The sequence below is a fragment of the Panicum virgatum genome, chromosome 2N (genome assembly GCF_016808335.1).
Source record: "Panicum virgatum strain AP13 chromosome 2N, P.virgatum_v5, whole genome shotgun sequence".
Classification (NCBI taxonomy): domain Eukaryota; kingdom Viridiplantae; phylum Streptophyta; class Magnoliopsida; order Poales; family Poaceae; genus Panicum; species Panicum virgatum.
The window spans coordinates 65,597,867-65,615,135 of NC_053146.1; the positions used below are offsets into that span (position 1 = coordinate 65,597,867).

General features: G+C 58.9%; 1 protein-coding gene across 1 annotated transcript; it reads left to right on the forward strand.

Moving 5' to 3' along the window:
* Positions 1 to 6,079: 6,079 nt before the first annotated feature.
* On the forward strand, positions 6,080 to 6,973 carry LOC120662929. Its single transcript, XM_039941976.1, has 2 exons — positions 6,080 to 6,205; positions 6,719 to 6,973. Exons 1-2 carry the CDS (start codon positions 6,080 to 6,082, stop codon positions 6,971 to 6,973), a joined length of 381 nt encoding a protein of 126 aa, XP_039797910.1.
* The last annotated feature ends 10,296 nt before the right edge of the window (positions 6,974 to 17,269 follow it).

Consider the following 17,269-nt stretch of genomic DNA (forward strand, 5'->3'; position numbering starts at 1 on the left):
TGACTCAGACTCTGATGCACGCAGTCAAAGCAGCAGGCGCTCCACAGTCCGAGCAGCTGCCGCCTCTGAATCCGAACCATACGAGCGCATGGGATGCTGGCGGCCCACCCGCAGCCTGCGGCTTGACCGGCTCCCACCCCACCTGCCAGTGTTGCTACAGACCAGGTGCAGAGAGTGAGAGTGACCAATGGTTGTACTGTGGTAGGTCAACACAGTAGTGGTGAGTACTGTGGTACTCCTAGGTCAGATACACGCCCGGCGCTGTACCCGTACGTGCACCGCCCCCTCGACATACGTACTCCTACATTCCAGGGAAAATACCAGTACAGTATATTCCCTCCATCCAACTATCTAAGGCCCATTAGCAAATCTGAAAAATCCATCTATGTAAAGCCTATTTCTGTTTTCCCTCGTAAGATGAGGCTCGACGCTTCGTTTCTCGGCGCGGCAGTAACCTGCCTCCTTTCTTTCCGATTCGACCATGGACGTTTCGCCGGCCGCTCGTCGGCCTGGGCGACGAAGCGCGCGACGGGCTGGACGTCTCGCTGCGTGAGGGGCGGGACGTCGAGCCGGTCGTCTGCCTGGGCGTCGAAGCGCGCGACGGCGAGGAGGATTGGCACGTCGAGGCTGTTCTGCGCGACGGCGAGGATTGGGCCGCCAAGAAGCGGCGCGTCGTCCTTGGCGTGCAGCCGCGCGTTGTCCTTGGCGAGGGTGGAAGTTAAAAAGCAGCGATTTTTTTGGATCGGCAAGTTTGGCTTCCAGCCGTGCACAGGGGATCCGCCGGGGGAAACGGAGTAACTACAGGATTAATTGGTTTGTTTGCTTAACGAGGAAGGATTAAATGGTTTTCTCTCCCTATTAACTCTTCATTGGTCTTTGCGTCATGAATAAATGGGCCTGGGATAGTTGGATCAAATGGGTCTTGGATGGTTGGATGGAGGGAGCACTACTGTTGTTGTGCTCGGAGAGGGATAGTAAGAGAGGAAGAAGACGGGCAAGTCTCATCTCATCACCTCGGGACCTAATAAAGTAACAAGGCGGCGGCCCACCTCGTGTTCTCTCGCCATGGGGTGGGGCCGCGGCGGGCCCTGCCCATCCATTTGACTTGCGCAAAAGCAAAAGCTCCCCCATCCATCACATGACCGGCCGGCAAGCCGGCGCACACGACACGAGCCCCAGACGAGAGCGAGCGTATAGAAAGAAGAGATTCCCCCTACGAGGAGGAGCCGAGAGCAGCGGAGGCGCACGCAGGGCAAGACGGGACGTGCAGCCGCGCGGCGTGTTGCAGAGGAGCCGCTAGCGAGCGAGAGCTCGCCTAGCTGCCTCCGTGCCCCGCGCTTGTCGCTTGCTCCTGCTTTCACGCTACGGCGGGCCCCGCCCCCCTGCGGCCGCCCGCTTTGCCCAAGTTCAGCCGCGCCCGCGCGGGCGGCGAGGCCCGTCGGCCGTCGCAGCTGCGCCGCGCTGGCCGGGCCTGGGGAGCGTGGCCTTTGACATGGCCGTGCGCCGCGCGGGGCAGCCCACGGACGCAGGCGGGCGGCTTCACGTGCGCCGGGCAGCCGGGCCCGTGTTCCACGGGACGGGGGTCTCGTGGTTCCGTTCACGCAGCCAGCCAGCCGACAGACTGGCCGCACGCCTGTTCTGCCCCTCTCATCCACTGTTGGCATGGGTTTGGACTCGCCGTACGTACCGGCCTGCCTGCTGGCTGCTGCCGGCGTGCGAGTACGGCGGCGCGCTGGGGTAGCATGCACTCTGCGGCAGGCGCGTACTTATGATTCGGATTCGGCACAGGATACGGGCCGAGTAGCCGGCTCGTCGTCGGCTCGCCAGGTCTATAGGTATAGCACTGCTCCTACTTCGTCATCATCGGTCGTAGCACGTCGTACATGTCTCCCATCCGCGCGCGCGCTCTCTCTCTGTGCGTACGAGAGCCGTACGCAGATCAGTTCGGGGGCTTCCCGGCAAGCTCAACGAGACGACGTACAGCCCGGACATGTTGCGACGCAACGGTGAGTGGAGACGTGAGAGGCAGAGAGGCCGAGATGGGTACCTTACCACCCATCTCTATGCATTATATAGCTTATTCTATAATACAAAGATAAGCAAGATCTTGTTTAGTTGCAAAATCAAAATTTCCAAACTATCAAATCGAAAGAAAATATTATATGCATGAAGTATTAAATCTAGAGACGAATGGCTGTGTTTGGTTAGATTTTGTGAATTTTTTTCTACTTTGACCACTAATTAGAAGTATTAAATAAAGTCTAATTACAAAACTACTTGCAGAATCCTTGGCTAAATTCGCGAGACGAATCTAATGAGACTGTCGGGTACCATAATTAGGGTCACCCTAATCCAAGGACTAAACCGCCATCATAAACGCAAAACACAATTAGGCAATCGGGCCCACCGCGCCTACCACCTTGTCGGACTCTACAGTCACGATGAACCAATGCAAACAGTCTTTCTCCGATCCAAAGGGGAACAAGGACTACTCGATGGCGATCTTGGAGAGGAAGAAGCCACCAATGATGACAACTCCGTCGTCGCTCTGCACCCGGATACCATGGAGCTCCTTCAACAATCCTACAGCACCTGGATTCTCTCCAGGTCCCAAAGAGGCCCAATCCTCACTCAGCCTACGGCCTGGCTCCGCGGTACGGCCGATCCGAGACCCCCCTCGGACCTGCGGAGCAACCTCCGCTTCGCTTGAGGCCTCCCCGCCGAGGCCCTCGACAGCGGACCTACCCTCGGAAGGCAGGCCACCTCCGCCTCGCTCGAGGGTAGCAGACCTACCATCGGGAGGCAGGCCAACTCCGCCTCGCTCGAGACTACCCTTCGGCAGTTGGATCTAGCAACTCATCTGCTCACCGGCCCGTCTGAAAGAAGCATTAAACGCCAACCACTCCGCACTCAGACGGCGTCAGGCCACCATACCGCACAGCAGCTGTGATCGGAGTCCCGTCTGCCAGCTCCGGTCACTGTTCCGCCATCTCCGGCACTATTCTGACACTGTGGGAACCAGCGACATCCTGTGCAGACTTGCCCGGCACTGCTCTTGCTACTGTGTTGCCTACTCCTCGTACTTTCTCCCCAGCGGAACCCTCGATCAGCACGGGCACGACCCTCGAACATGGCTTGGGTCTTGACCAGAGCAAGACCCCCGCCCGCAGGACCCTCGGCACGCCGCCACGACAAGCATGGAGGACGGTACCCTCCACAGCGACCACCATGACGCTCACAGGAGCCATCAGGACGCCGGCGCAATCTCCGAGACCAGGGAGCCGCCTAGGACAACTGTCACGCCCCGGCGCCTTACTCTCCAGTGCGCCACAGTGTACATCCTACAGTGGTCATCCACTGCTCACCCCCGAATCGGGGAGAAGGCGACAACTTCTGATCTCCCCGTACATGTATTCCGCCCCTCCTTGTGTCTATAAAAGGAGGATGCGGGCGCTTTCATCTTCATTACCACATGCTCAACCCATCCCACAGCACACACACCCGCTCCCCATAGCACGATATTGGCACTTGCCACAATCACTTAGCAGAGACTTATGAGCTTTCCTTCCTCTCTCGCCACACTTGTACCCCCTACTACAGGCACTACGGTGCAAGATAATACAGTGCACTCGCACATCCCTGCTGGACGTACGGCCCCGTGGCCGGAACCAGGATAAACATTGCGTTACTGTTTTACCTCTTGCATCAACCATCTAGGGTTGGGGACACGCAACATCATCACTCGTTGGTGCCGGGCCGCTGGGTCTGGACACTGACAGTTGGCGCGTCATGTAGGTGAATTCGCTGCGTGACTTTTTTCTTCGTTCCCCTTGTTCCCTAGATGGCAGACGGGCCACACCTGCTCCCGGCAGACACGGTGCTCCGGTTCGGGAGTCTCAACTTCGCGGCGACCGGCAACGGTTACAACATGGAGCTTCTCCCGGCCGGGGCCGACCCCAACACTCCGACTTCACCGCCCCGATGCAGGAGGCCCTCGACAGGCGCGCATGGAGTGGCACAGAGCGGCTCACCTCAGCTCCCCCCCACGTGGGTCGAGGCGGCGTGTCGCAGCCCGGCGCCGCGGCGGAGGACGTCACTGCTTCACCACCAACAAGTGCAGCCCCGGCGCCTCCCAAGGAGGGTGCGACCACGCCGTCGCCCTTTCCCTTTGGGATGCACTCCGCTGCTGTGACCTACGCTTCGTTGGTCAGCACCAACATGAGCGCGTACGAGGATATGCTGGGTCATCACCTCGTCTCGATCCACAACCTTATCGCATCAACTCCCGACGATTCGTACCCCGAGTCTGCTGATGACGTGTACTTCTTCGTGGAGAATGTCGCGGCCCCGGAGTGGGACTACTCCGGGGTCCGCAACCTCGACGCCTTCCTGTCGTTCCAGGCGGCGGCAGACTATTGCCTCACCTGCTCCGACAACTCTAGCGAGGGGGATTACGATCCCACTAGGGAGTGCTTCATGGTCGAGCTGGCGGATGGGGCCATCGATGACGCGCCAAGCGACGATGGAAACGGCGAGGAAAACCCACCAGCAAACCCAGTGGTGGTGCCTGCTGCAAATCCGGCTGCTTCGTCAAGCTCGGCGGCGCGGCAGGCGCAGCTGGCGCAACTCAAAGAGCTTCAGGCCAAGCTCGATGAGGAGCGTCGCCAGGCACGGGAACTACGTACCCAGCTCGAGCAAGAGCGTCGCCAGCTGGGCGCGTGCTCGGGCGACAGGGCGTGTCGCCCAGGAGCAGATCCTGGTCGATGACAACGTCGACAACCCGCTGGACCTGAAAAGGGCCAGCCAGAAACTCGTCACCGCGGCTTACCTACTTTAGGCGATGCCCGAACCCTCTACGCCCGCAGGTCGCAATTTGTGCAACGAGGCACGGATGCTCATCGAGTAGGCTGCAGTGCAGCAGGCTGAGAGCTCCGCATCTCGTATGCGCTCAGTGGCCTCGGCAAAGGCTGGTAGGACTGCCCAGCAGGACCACGAGGCCTCGGTGCGCACTCCACCGGATGGACGGGGCAAGGCGACCGCGGCGGACGATACGAAAGCACCCTCGGTGCACAACCGCACCAAGAAACCCGCCACAAAGGAGAGTCTCCAAGACACGCGCGGGCGCGCCGACGATGGTGACGCCCGCAACATCATCAACGGGAAGAAGTATGCCCCTCGACGGGGTGGGCGGATCAACCCCGAGCACGATAGGGGTGTATCACCGGAGCCTCCGGCCACCCGTGTGTTCAGCCGAGAGATCCGCACTGCTCCTTTTCTCCCGTGCTTTCGTCAGCCCACCACCCTCCTCAAGTACACGGGAGAGACCGATCCCGCGCTTTGGCTCAACGACTACCGCCTGGCATGCCAGCTAGGTGGCGCGATGGACGACGCCGTGATCATCCGCAACCTTCCTCTGCACCTCGCAGATTCTATGCGGACGTGGCTTGAGCAGCTCCCCGCGAACTAGATCCACGACTGGGCCGACCTGGTTAAGGTCTTCGTGGGCAACTTCTAGGGCACTTACATGCAACCTAGGAATGCCTAGGATCTCCGAGGGTGTCAGCAGAAGCCCAACGAATCCCTGCGCGACTACATCCGATGCTTTTCCAAGCAGTGCACCGGGCTTCCCAGCGTCGCCGACGTTGAAGTCATCAATGCCTTCCTCGAGGGCACGACATGCAGGAATCTGGTGCACGAGCTCGCGCGAAGCCGTCCTACCAGCGCGAACGTGCTGTTTGACGTTGCCACCAACTCCGCTTCCGGCAAGGAGGCAGTCGGCGCCATCTTCGACGGCAAGACGAGCAAGCGCAAGGAAGATGCGCCCGCGGAGGGCAGCAGCAGCAAGACCAAGGCCCCCGCTAAGAAGCAAAAGTGGGGGAAGAAAGGCAAGAAGCAGGCCCCATAGAACCAGCACGATCAGTGTCAAGCGGAGGACTCCGACGAGGCCTTCATCGCCTCCCCAGATCGCAAGGGTCCCCGAGGGCCCTCTCTTGGCGGCGGCGGCCTGTTCGACGATATGATCAAGAAGCCGTGCCCTTACCACAAGGGCTCAGTCAATCAGACCCTCGAGCAGTGCGAAATGCTCCGCAAGTACTACAACCACGTCGCACACCGCGACGAGGATAAGAAGGATGCAGATGACAAGGGTGGTGACGGCAAGTTCCCCTCGGTGGAGAACGTCTTCTTCATCTTCAGAGGACCCACGGCAAACATGACCTCTCGGCAGTGCAAGCGCGAGCGCCGAGAAGTCTTCTCCGTCACCAAGGCCACGCCATCCTACCTCGACTGGTCGGAGGACACCATCTCCTTCGGCCATGAGGACCACCCCGACTACATCCCGAACCCGGGACAGTATCCACTCGTTGTGGATCCCATCATTGGCAACACTCGCTTCTCCAAGGTGCTCATGGACGGAGGTAGCAGCCTCAACATCATGTACGCCCACACCTTGGAGCTCATGGGCATCGGCTTGGACAAGCTCCGCTCCAACAAGTCGCCATTCCACGGTGTTGCGCCGGGGAAGTGAGTCCAACCCCTTGGCCAGATCGACCTACCCGTCTGCTTCGCCACGGCGGCCAACTTCCACAAGGAAGTGCTCACCTTCAAGGTGGTGGGGTTCTGAGGAGCGTACCACACCATTCTTGGGCAGCCATGCTACGCCAAGTTTATGGCGATCCTCAACTACACCTACCTCAAGCTGAAGATGCCAGGCCCGAAGGGTGTCATCACCGTCGTCTCCTCATTCGAGCATGCCTACGAGTGCGACGTCGAGTGCGTTGAGCATGCCGAGGCATTGGCTATGGATGAGGCCCTCGTCGCGGACCTACAGAGGATGGCCAACGAGGCCATGGAATCCAAGCAGCGACACGCGGACAGCTTCGAGGCTGCCGAGGGTGCCAAGGATATCCCCCTCAACCCAAACACCCCCGACGGCAAGGTGCTGAAGATCAGCGCTACACTCGACAACAAATAGGAAGTGGTGCTCGTCGACTTCCTCCGCGCCAGTGCCGACATCTTCACGTGGAGCCCCTCGGACATGCCTGGCATCCCGAGGGAGGTTGCCGAGCACTCCCTTGATATCCTGCCGAACTCCAAGATGGTCAAGCAACGCCTGCGGTGCTTCGTCGAGCTCAAGCGATGGGCGATCGGCGAGGACGTGCACAAGCTTTTGGAGGCCGGATTCATCAAGGAGGTATTCCATCCCGAGTAGCTAGCTAATCCTGTATTAGTTAAGAAAAAGAATGGGAAATGGAGGATGTGTGTATACTATACTGGTTTAAATAAAGCATGTCCTAAAGTTCCTTTTCCTTTGCCACGTATTGATCAAATAGTTGATTCAACTGCGGGATGTGAACTTTTATCCTTTCTTGATGCGTATTTCGATTACCACCAAATCAAGATGAAAGAGTCGACCAGCTCGCGACTTCTTTCATCACCCCTTTCGGCATGTACTGCTACATTACGATGCCCTTTGGTCTTAGGAACGCCGGAGCTACATACCAGCGATGTATGCTCCACGTGTTTAAGGATCACATCGGGCGAACCGTAGACGCATATGTCGACGACATTGTCGTGAAATCCAAGAAGGCGGACGACCTGGTAGCCTATTTTAGGATCGCGTTCGATTGCATTAGGGCCAAAGGGGTAAAACTCAATCCCGAGAAGTGCTTGTTCGGAGTCCCTCGAGGCATGCTCTTGGGTTTCATTGTCTCCCAACGAGGCATTGTGCCCAACCATGAAAAAGTCTCGGCCATCACTCGAATGGGACCGATCCGGGACCTAAAGAGGGTACAGAAGGTCATGGGTTACCTGGCGGCCCTTAGCCGCTTCATCTCACGCCTCGGTGAGAAAGGCTTGCCTCTGTATCAGCTCTTAAGGAAGTCCGAGAGCTTTTTATGGACCCCCGAGGCCTAGGAGGCCCTCGATAAACTTAAGCGTCGCTCACCAGTGCGCCGATCCTCACACTGCCAATGGACGGCGAGCCCCTCTACCTGCACGTGGCAGCCACGACCCAGGTCGTCAGTGCGGCCATCGTTGTGGAATGACAAGAGGAGGGACATTCTTTGCCCGTCCAGAGGCCGGTGAACTTCATCAGTGAAGTGTTGTCTGAAACCAAGACACGGTATCCACAGATCCAGAAGCTGCTCTACGCAGTGATCCTGGCTCAGCATAAGCTGCGCCACTACTTCGAGGCCTACCCATTACCGTGGTCTCATACTTCTGTCTCGGGGAGATCTTCCACAACCGGGAGGTCACGGGTAGGATAGCCATGTGGTCAGTGGAGCTGATGGGAGAGGCCCTCACCTATGCACCTCACAAGGCGGTCAAATCCCAGATCTTGGCAGATTTCATTGCCGAGTGGACTGACACTCAGCTGCCCCCACCCCAAGTCCAAGCAGAATGCTGGCTCATGTACTTCGACGGGTCTGTGATGAAAACCGGCGCAGGCGCGAGCCTGCTTTTCGTCTCACTTCTCGGAGAGCACATGCGCTTCGTGGTACGCTTGCACTTCCCGGCGTCCAACAACATGGCGGAGTACGAGGCCCTCCTCAGCGGCCTCCGCATCGCCATCGAGCTTGGCATCAAGCGCCTCGACGTCCGGGGAGATTCTCAACTCGTCATCGATCAGGTGATGAAGGAATCCAGCTGCCATAAGGAGAAGATGGAGGCGTACTGCAACGTAGTGTGTCGCCTCGAGGACAAGTTCGACGGGCTCGAGCTCAATCACATCGCGCGCAAGTACAACGAGGAAGCGGACGAGCCGGCCAAGATCGCGTCTGGGCGGACGACCATTCCCCGAACGTCTTCGCCCGCGACGTGACCAAGCCATCTGTCGACTTCAAGAACCCTGCCGAAGCCATCGGAGCGGCACCCAAACCCTCGGGGGCTGCGACCATCGAGCCATTGGCCAAAGACCCCTCGGCAGAGGAGTCCGAGGCCATGGACACTGAAGCCGTGACCTCCTCGGCAAATGAGGCTGAAGCAATGGAGATCGACGAGGCCCACCCCCATGTGACTGGCGTACCCAGTACCTCGACTGGATGATCCGAGGGGTCCTACCCTCGGCCCGCGCTCAGGCGCGGCGCATCGCCGGGCAGGCCAAGTCCTTCGTCTTGATCGACGACGAGCTGTACAAGCGCAGTCCCTCGGCCGTCCTGCAACATTGCATCCCCATCCAGGAGGGCAAGGAGCTGATCTGTGACATCCATGCCGGGATCTGCGGGCATCACGCCGCACCGTGCACCCTCGTGGGCAACGCATTCCGACAGGGATTCTACTGGCCCACTGCAGTCGCCGATGCCACCGATATCGTGCAGACCTACGAGGGCTGCCAAATCTACGCCCGGAAGACGCACCTCCCGGCTCACGCTCTACAAACCATTCCCATCAGATGGTTGTTCGCCGTGTGGGGATTGGACCTCGTTGGGCCATTGGAGAAAGCACCCGAGGGCTTCACCCACCTGTTGGTGGCAATCGACAAGTTCTCGAATTGGATCGAGGCCATTGCAGCCACCGCGTCATCTCCCTCGATGCCAGGCGTGACGACATATCCCGTCGCCACCCACTCGAGGTCCATGACGTAGTGCGTCAACACCACACCGAGGGTTTTCTGGACACCGAGGCGGAAGGCATCCTTGAGGCGTTCGGTCACCCGGCCGCTCAAGGACCTCAGACGGCTGGCCACTGAGCTGCCGGATGAACCTGCCTCCCATTGAGTTCCTGGCATACGGCCACGGCGGTCCTCTCCAGGTCCTCATGTTCATCCTGCGCTGATGTGAGCGTGACCTGGAGGGCTTCCTTCGCAGTGGTCTCGTCCGCCACCGCCTTCTTCAACGCTGAACAAGAAAATAGATAAGTTTCGGCAAATCGAAAGCAATTCGAGTGAATTCCGGATTACTTACCCTCGATGCGCTCCTGTGCCTTCTCCAGCTGAGCCCGCGCGGCGTCTGCTTGCTCCTGGAGCGCGGACAAGGAGGCCTCCTTTTCCTTGAGGGCGGCCTCTGCGTCCCGAGCGGCCACCTCCTGCGCTGCGAGGACGACGTCCTTCTGCACGAGGGCCTCAGTGAGCGTCGTGACGGCCGCCTTCTTGCCTTGGAGCTCGGCCTCCTTCGCCTCGAGCGCTTTGTACTTCTACTCCAGCGCAGCCGCATTCTGCCGCAGCTCGGCCGCTTGCGCCTCGACCTCCTGAGCCTTATGCTCGGCTGCGGCTCTCTGCACGTCGCGCTTGCGGCGAGCTTGGGCTACCTCCTCCTCCCGCACGTGGTCCCGCTCCTCCAGCTCAGACACATGGACGTTGACTTCACCTATCTGCGCGAGCAGACGGGTGTTGTCTTCCTCGAGCCAGTACAACCTGGTGAACTGGTGGGCCAACTCGTCGCTCTTGTCGCGCGACTTTTGCTTCAGCCATTGCAAGTGGAAGGACGTGAGCAAGAAACCACAAAAACACAAAGGGACAAGTTGCAGGACAGTACTTACGTCGCCGACTTGAAGATGGAACCCCCGGTGGATGTCCAGGGCGAACGCGAGGGCGCGCTCGATGTCATAGTTGGCTTGGTCATAGCCCTCCCAGGCCTCGATCTCTGTCCGCTCATTGTGGTCGAATGTCGAGGGGATCCCAGGCTGGACCATCACCCAAGTCCCCTCTCGCACGGGCCTCCTGGGCCGCCAGGTGTCGATGTCACCCTCGGATGCGGACACGACGGTGGCGGCGGCAACGGTGGCCTCCCAGGGGTCCTCCGCTGGCATCTCCATCGACGCTGGCGCCTCCGCCCCTGGCGTAGCTTCTGGCGGTGCCGCCGCCTCCTGCGTCACCTCCGTCGGCACCTCCACCGCAGGCGCCCTCGTCCCTGGCCTTCGCGCGCTCGGGGATGAGGACTTCCCCCTCTGTCTGGCTGGTGGGGTGCTCCGACGCATCATCGCCAGTCTCTCCCCCTCCGGCTCCTGACCGAGCGGCGTCAACTGCGTCGCCTCGGCCCGCATCACCTCCAGCTCTCGGCCGTGTGGCGTCTTCTGTGCCGCCGCGGCCGTTTTCGTCTCTGGCGACCGGCCGGACAACACCCTCCGTGCTGCCCCAGCCGGCCTCCTCCTCGGCGTCCGACCGAGCAGCCGCTGCTACACTACTCTGGCCGGCGTCGCCCACATCCATCTGTGCCCGGACCCGCTGGGCCCCCCGAAGCTTCGTCGCGGCCGCCTCTAGCGTCTGAGGCCCTCCGGTCGGGGGCTGCGCCGCCGAGCGTGGCGTAGCGCTTTTCCCGGACTAAAGGACCTTGGACGGCATGAGTGGGGCCGTATACCTGGTACGGCCTTATGGCTGGACAGAGCAGGAGAGAAAGCCAAGATTTGCAAAAGACTGAGGGATTGAACGATGAACACAAAAAGCGAAGCATAAAATTACTTACCCTGATAGGGCGCCGAGCTTGCGCTTGCCCGAGCCGCTCCTCGGGCCTCGCGACACTCTGCCACTCCCCGACGACTGGCCTGGAGGTGTCGCCCTCGGGCCGGCCCGTACCCGCGGGCACAGACGTCCGCTCGCCCGCCGCCATCACCGGCACGAGCATTCCACCGCCTGCAGTTCCGAGCACCATCCTCTCATCCACCGGCGACGCCGAGGCCTCGATGCCGGTCTATTGTGGGACCGATGGAGGGCTTCCGGCCGTCACCGCCTCGAACTCATCGGACTTCGAGAAATCCAACCCGTCGAACGAGGAGCTTTCCTCCAGGGTGGACTCGGGCGTGGTCGGCGGAGAGAGGCCTTCCTTCTGCCGCCTGTTGCACTCCTTCTCATGGCCCTCCCTCCTCAACCTCTTCCTGCGGGCGGTCGCCTTTGCCTCGTCCTTCCTCTTCTTCTCCTCCTGCATGCGCGGGCGGTTTGCTTCGCGGATCTCAGGAAGCGGGGGTCGGGAGACGTACCCGGTGTGGGTTAGCCCCTGCGAACGCAACAGGGATAAGGAAGGGAAAGGAGAAAGTAGCTCAAAATCGACAACAATCGAAAGCCAAACTCACCAGACTGATGTACCCATCCTCGGGGCGCATCTTGACCTTCCAGAGATCTGCAGGGTCGGAGGGGAAGTTCGCCACCGCGCTCTTCGCCCTCTGGGCGGTGGCGTCGCGGGAGAGCGTCCTTGTCTCCATCCGTGAACCCTCAACCGCGGCCCTAGGGGTCAGCTGGAAGATAGCCAGCCTCTTCTCCATGAGGGGGAGCACCCTCTGCCGTTGGAAAATCGTGATGACGGCGGCCGCCGTCAGCCCCTTCTTCGCCAACTGCCTCAGCGCGTCGGTGCTTGACCTGCCGTTCGGAGGGTGACACCCCCCACCCCCACGCGTCCAGTTTCTCCCGCAGGATCTTGTCGGTGAACGCCGGAAGCCGCCCGTCATCGTTGCGCAGGTAGAACCACCCTCGGCTCCACCCGGCGTTGTTCATTGTCATCTTGTAGGGGATGTACTGATTCCCCCTCTTCTCACGCACTTGAAGCGTGAGGCCACCGGCGCGGGTGGCTCTCCTCGACTGGCCTTGAACGTGCTCGGTGTAGAGCTCCCGGCAGAATAGGTGCTGCCACAGCTCCCAGTGCACGTCCACCCCCAAGTAACCCTCGCAAATGGCGACGAAGACTGCCGCCTGCGAGATGGAGTTGTGGGCGAAGTTGTGCAGCTCCACCTGGTAGTGATAGCAGAGCGCACGGATGAACCGACCAGCGGGGAAGCAAAATCCACGCTCATGAAGCCTCACGAGACTCATGACGTAGCCGCTTGGGGGCTTCGGCTCCCTCTCCTATGCCATCGGGGCGATCCACACCAGCCGCGACGGATTGGTGTTCGGCGGCAAGAGCTCATCGGCGACCAGCGCCTCCAAGACCGTCGCGTCGGTGGAGGACCTGCCCCACAGCACAGGACCAGCAAGCTGCGCCATCGCTTCAGCAAAGGGGGAATGCAGGGAGTGGGCTCGAACGAAGGGAAACGTGCACACGCTTCTCCTCTTCCTCTTCTTCCTCTCGCTTCTTGGCTTTGGGCTCCGATGCAGGGGAAGCAGAGGAGACGGGGAAGGCAAAAGCAAATGGCAAGGTGAGGCGAACCGATCCCCCTCTCTCTCTTGTACCTCTGCGTCGTGCAGATTCGCTACACGGCCCCGGATCCGCCGTATTAAACGCGGTAGGTTTCGCGGTCGCTGACAGCTGGGCCCCACACCCGCGAAACCCCCACGCGCACGCGCAGTAGTTATCGCGGTGCCAGTCGCCGCCCATGCCGCTCCGTACTGCACGCGCCGGGCCACATCACCCACGACCAGCGGGAGACCTGCGCGCGATCCACGTCTCCGCGCCATTTGCGGACTGTGAAGGAATATTCCCCCCGGGGGTTCCTTACCATCGAATGAATCTTATTCCGAGGCCTTACTGATCGGGGGTTTGAAGCCTGGCACGCCGAGGGTTCGACAGGCACCCCAGATCACCAGAGTCAGGGACTGCATGAATGTGCCGTACAAGCTACCCTCGAACGCAGAGTTCGAGACGTCCTACGCAGTATTGGTATTTCTTAACGATCACAGACTAATCCGTATGCGCACGGAAGATACCGTTGTAGCACTTCACCCGGAGAGTATTCAGGGCATCGAGATTTCACAAGGAACAGATGTGTAACGACCTTCTGGCTAGCTTAACCCTGGAGAACAAGAAGTAGGAGAGCTTTGGGTAGTGTGGTTTATCTATGGTTAAGGATCAAGGCAAGGTAAACTTAGGCTCGTCACTTGTTTACTTCGGGCACCGGTCTGACCCAAGTACTGTTAGGGACCTCCGGCTTGTGGCTCTACGCTGTACTCGGACAGGGGGGAGTGCACTAACCACGAAACAGCTTTGTAACGGACCGACAGAGCTGTCACCACCTACGGTCTACCCTGCAATACTGTGGAGCACGAGGCAAATAAAGGCAATCTAGGACCTAAGCACCACGCTTAAGCCTTCGACTACTTATTCTAGCATTGCGCAGGGTTACCCGTCTTTATCAGGGGCTCTCTACTAGAGCAACCGTTACAAAAACGGACGATGAACCCATAAACAAATGAATAACTTAAGAATACTAAACGAGAACGGACGATGAACCCATAAACAAATGAATAACTTAAGAATACTAAACCAAGAACTTAACAGAAGTTGAACTCTGGATACTTACTCAAGTGATTCGTACCCATCGAGGTACAAGACGAAGAGAGGCCGACACGTCTGGCTCTTCTCCGATCCTTCTCCTCGCACACTCCCTCAACTCTATTGATACAAGTGGAGTCCTACTACTACTTCTCCAACAAGTGAATGGAGTGGTGAATGGTGAATATTCTGAATGCCTTGAGAGGGTGTGTAGAGGCTCTTTATATAGCTCCAAAGGTCGGTTTCTGCCTTCAACAAATATGGGAACACTGCCAACCGCCTTCTAGATGATAAGAACGATGTTCCTGCCAAAACTCAGCGTGAGAGTCTTCCATGTGGGGTTGGCCGACCCCCTATGGCCGTCTCTGGCCACCACCTTCGTCTGGGTCTCTGCCTGGTGGGTCCTAATGTCAGATGGTCGGTGCCGGGGCTTGGTTGGTCGATTTGATCTGGTTTGTGGGCCCTCTTTGTTGGTATGATGTCGTGTTGGATATTCTGTACAATTGTGTTGCGTCTTTTGTTCGTTTTTGCTCTATTCCGGGTGTGGGTGCCTGCAATCCGATAATCACCAAAACTCGTGGAAATGGTTAGAAATAAACCCTATAACTATGTTTGGTGTTTGAATGATATGAAAAGCTGTAGGAGTTGACGGCTTTATTTCTGACTTAAAGACCGTCAATAGCAGTGTACAAGGCCAGCCGAGGGTGCCTAGCAGGGGGATCCCATCGATGGAGAGCATCGAGCCCTCGGACCCTATCTAATGGGTCCGAGCCCCGCCTAGCGAACCTTTGCGAGCGCTTTATGTGATGTGTCCACGAACCACGAGCCGACCCTTATCGAACGGGGCACGGACGTCCACTTGAATTACCCGCTAACAGCTCACTGGAGCATCCATAGCTCGCGGCCCGGGCATGGGTAGCATGGCTTGCTTCACCCCTCCTCCCTGCGGATGGGCGACGAGGGTCATAACGCTAAGTCGGGGATCCCCCGGAACGCCTTCACACAGGCCAGGGCTCGGGGGTTCCTCGCATGCCATGGCTAAGGCCGTGCCCTCGAATAAATTGGATGCCGCCGAATGTGAGATTCCGCGTGTCAAACAAACCCCCCCTCGCATGGTCAACAAAACTTTCTTGCGCGTTCAACACGCCCTCCGGATTGATCAAGAGGGTAGCAGGCCACCACATCAGCACTGAAAAACACCGAGGCCGGCTGAAAGGAAAGCTGAATGGTTGCCTCGCCCAACGACCACGCGAATATGACGTCTATAGCCCTTGGACGAGTGCTCACACTCCTCCAAGGCCTCGGGGGCTACACCCGCGGGTGTGCTGACGCGCCCCCGCAGAGGAAACCTCACACATTCGAGGGCCAAAGCCCACAACCAGCATCCGAGTCACAACTCCGAGGGATCAAGCCTCTGCAGGGTTGATACTCATCCCTACAAAGGCTCGGGGGCTACTGTCGGGTACTATAATTAGGGGCACCCTAATCCAGGGACTAAACCACCCTCATAAATGCAAAACACAATTAGGCAATCAGGCCCACCGCTCCTACCACCTTGTCGGACTCGACAGTCATGACGAACCAAGGCAAACAGTCTTCCTCCGATTCGAAGGGGAAGAAGGACTACTCGACGGCGATCTTGGAGAGGAAGAAGCCACCAAAGATGACAACTCCATCGTCGCTCTGCACCTGGATACCATGGAGCTCCTTCAACTCTCCTACAACACCTGGATCCTCTCCAAGTCCCAAAGAGGCCCAATCCTCACTCAGCCTACGGCCCGGCTCCGCGGTACGGCCCGGCTCCGCGGTACGGCCCATCCGAGGCCCCCCTTGGACCCGCGGAGCAACCTCCGCTTCGCTCGAGGCCTCCTCGCTGATGCCCTCGACAGCGGACCTTCCCTCGGAAGGCAGGCCACCTCCGCCTCACTCGAGGGTAGCAGACCTACCCTCGGGAGGAAGGCCAACTCCGCCTCGCTCGAGGCTACCCCTCGGCAGTTGGAACTAGCAACCCATCTGCTCACCGGCCAGTCTGACAGAAGCATTAAATGCCAACCACTCCACACTCAGACGGCGTCAGGCCACCATACCGCACAACAGCTGTGATCGGAGTTCCGTCCGCCAGCTCCGGTCACTGTTCCGCCATCCCTGGCACTATTCTGACACTGTGGGAACCTGCAACATCCTGTGTAGACGTGCCCGGCACTGCTCTTGCTACTATGCTGCCTACTCCTCGTACTTTCTCCCCAGCGGAACCCTCGATCAGCACGGGCGCGACCCTCGAACACGGCTCGAGTCTTGACCAGAGCAAGACCCCTGCCCGCAGGACCCTCGCCACGCCGCCACGGCAAGCATGGAGGACGGTACCCTCCTCAACGACCACCACGACGCCCACAGGATCCATCAGGACGCCGGCGCAATCTCCGCAAGACCAGGGAGCCGCCTAGGACAACTGCCACGCCTACTCTCCAGTGCGCCACAGTGTACTTCCTACAGTGGTCATCCACTGCTCACCCCCGAATCTGGAAGAAGGCGACGACTTCTGACCTCCCCATACATGTACTTCGCCCCTCCTTGTGTCTATAAAAGGAGGAGGCGGGCGCTTTCATCTTCATGACCACACGCTCAACCCATCCCACAGCACACACACCCGCTCTCCACAGCACGATATTGGCACTTGCCTCAATCACTTAGCAGAGACTTGGGAGCTTCCCTCCCTCTCTCGCCATGCTTGTACCCCCTACTACAGGCACTCCGGTGAAAGATAATAAAGTGCACTCGCACATCCCTGCTGGACGTACGGCCCCGTGGCCGGAACCAGGATAAACCTTGCGTTACTGTGTTACCTCTTGCATCAACCATCTAGGGTTGGGGACACGCAGCATCATCACGCGTTGGTGCTGGGCCGCCGGGTCTGGGCACCGACAGAGACCTTTGACCGCATAATTAGAGAATGGTTACTGCAGCATCACTGTAGCAAATCATGGATTAATTAGGCTCATTTAGATTCATCCCTCCAAAATGCACTCAACTGTGAAAAAGTTTTTCAAATGGACTATATTTAGTACTTCATGCATGCAAGATTCCCTTTTCACGACTTTTTTTGCCTTAACCAAACATGGCAAAAAAAAACGAATTGC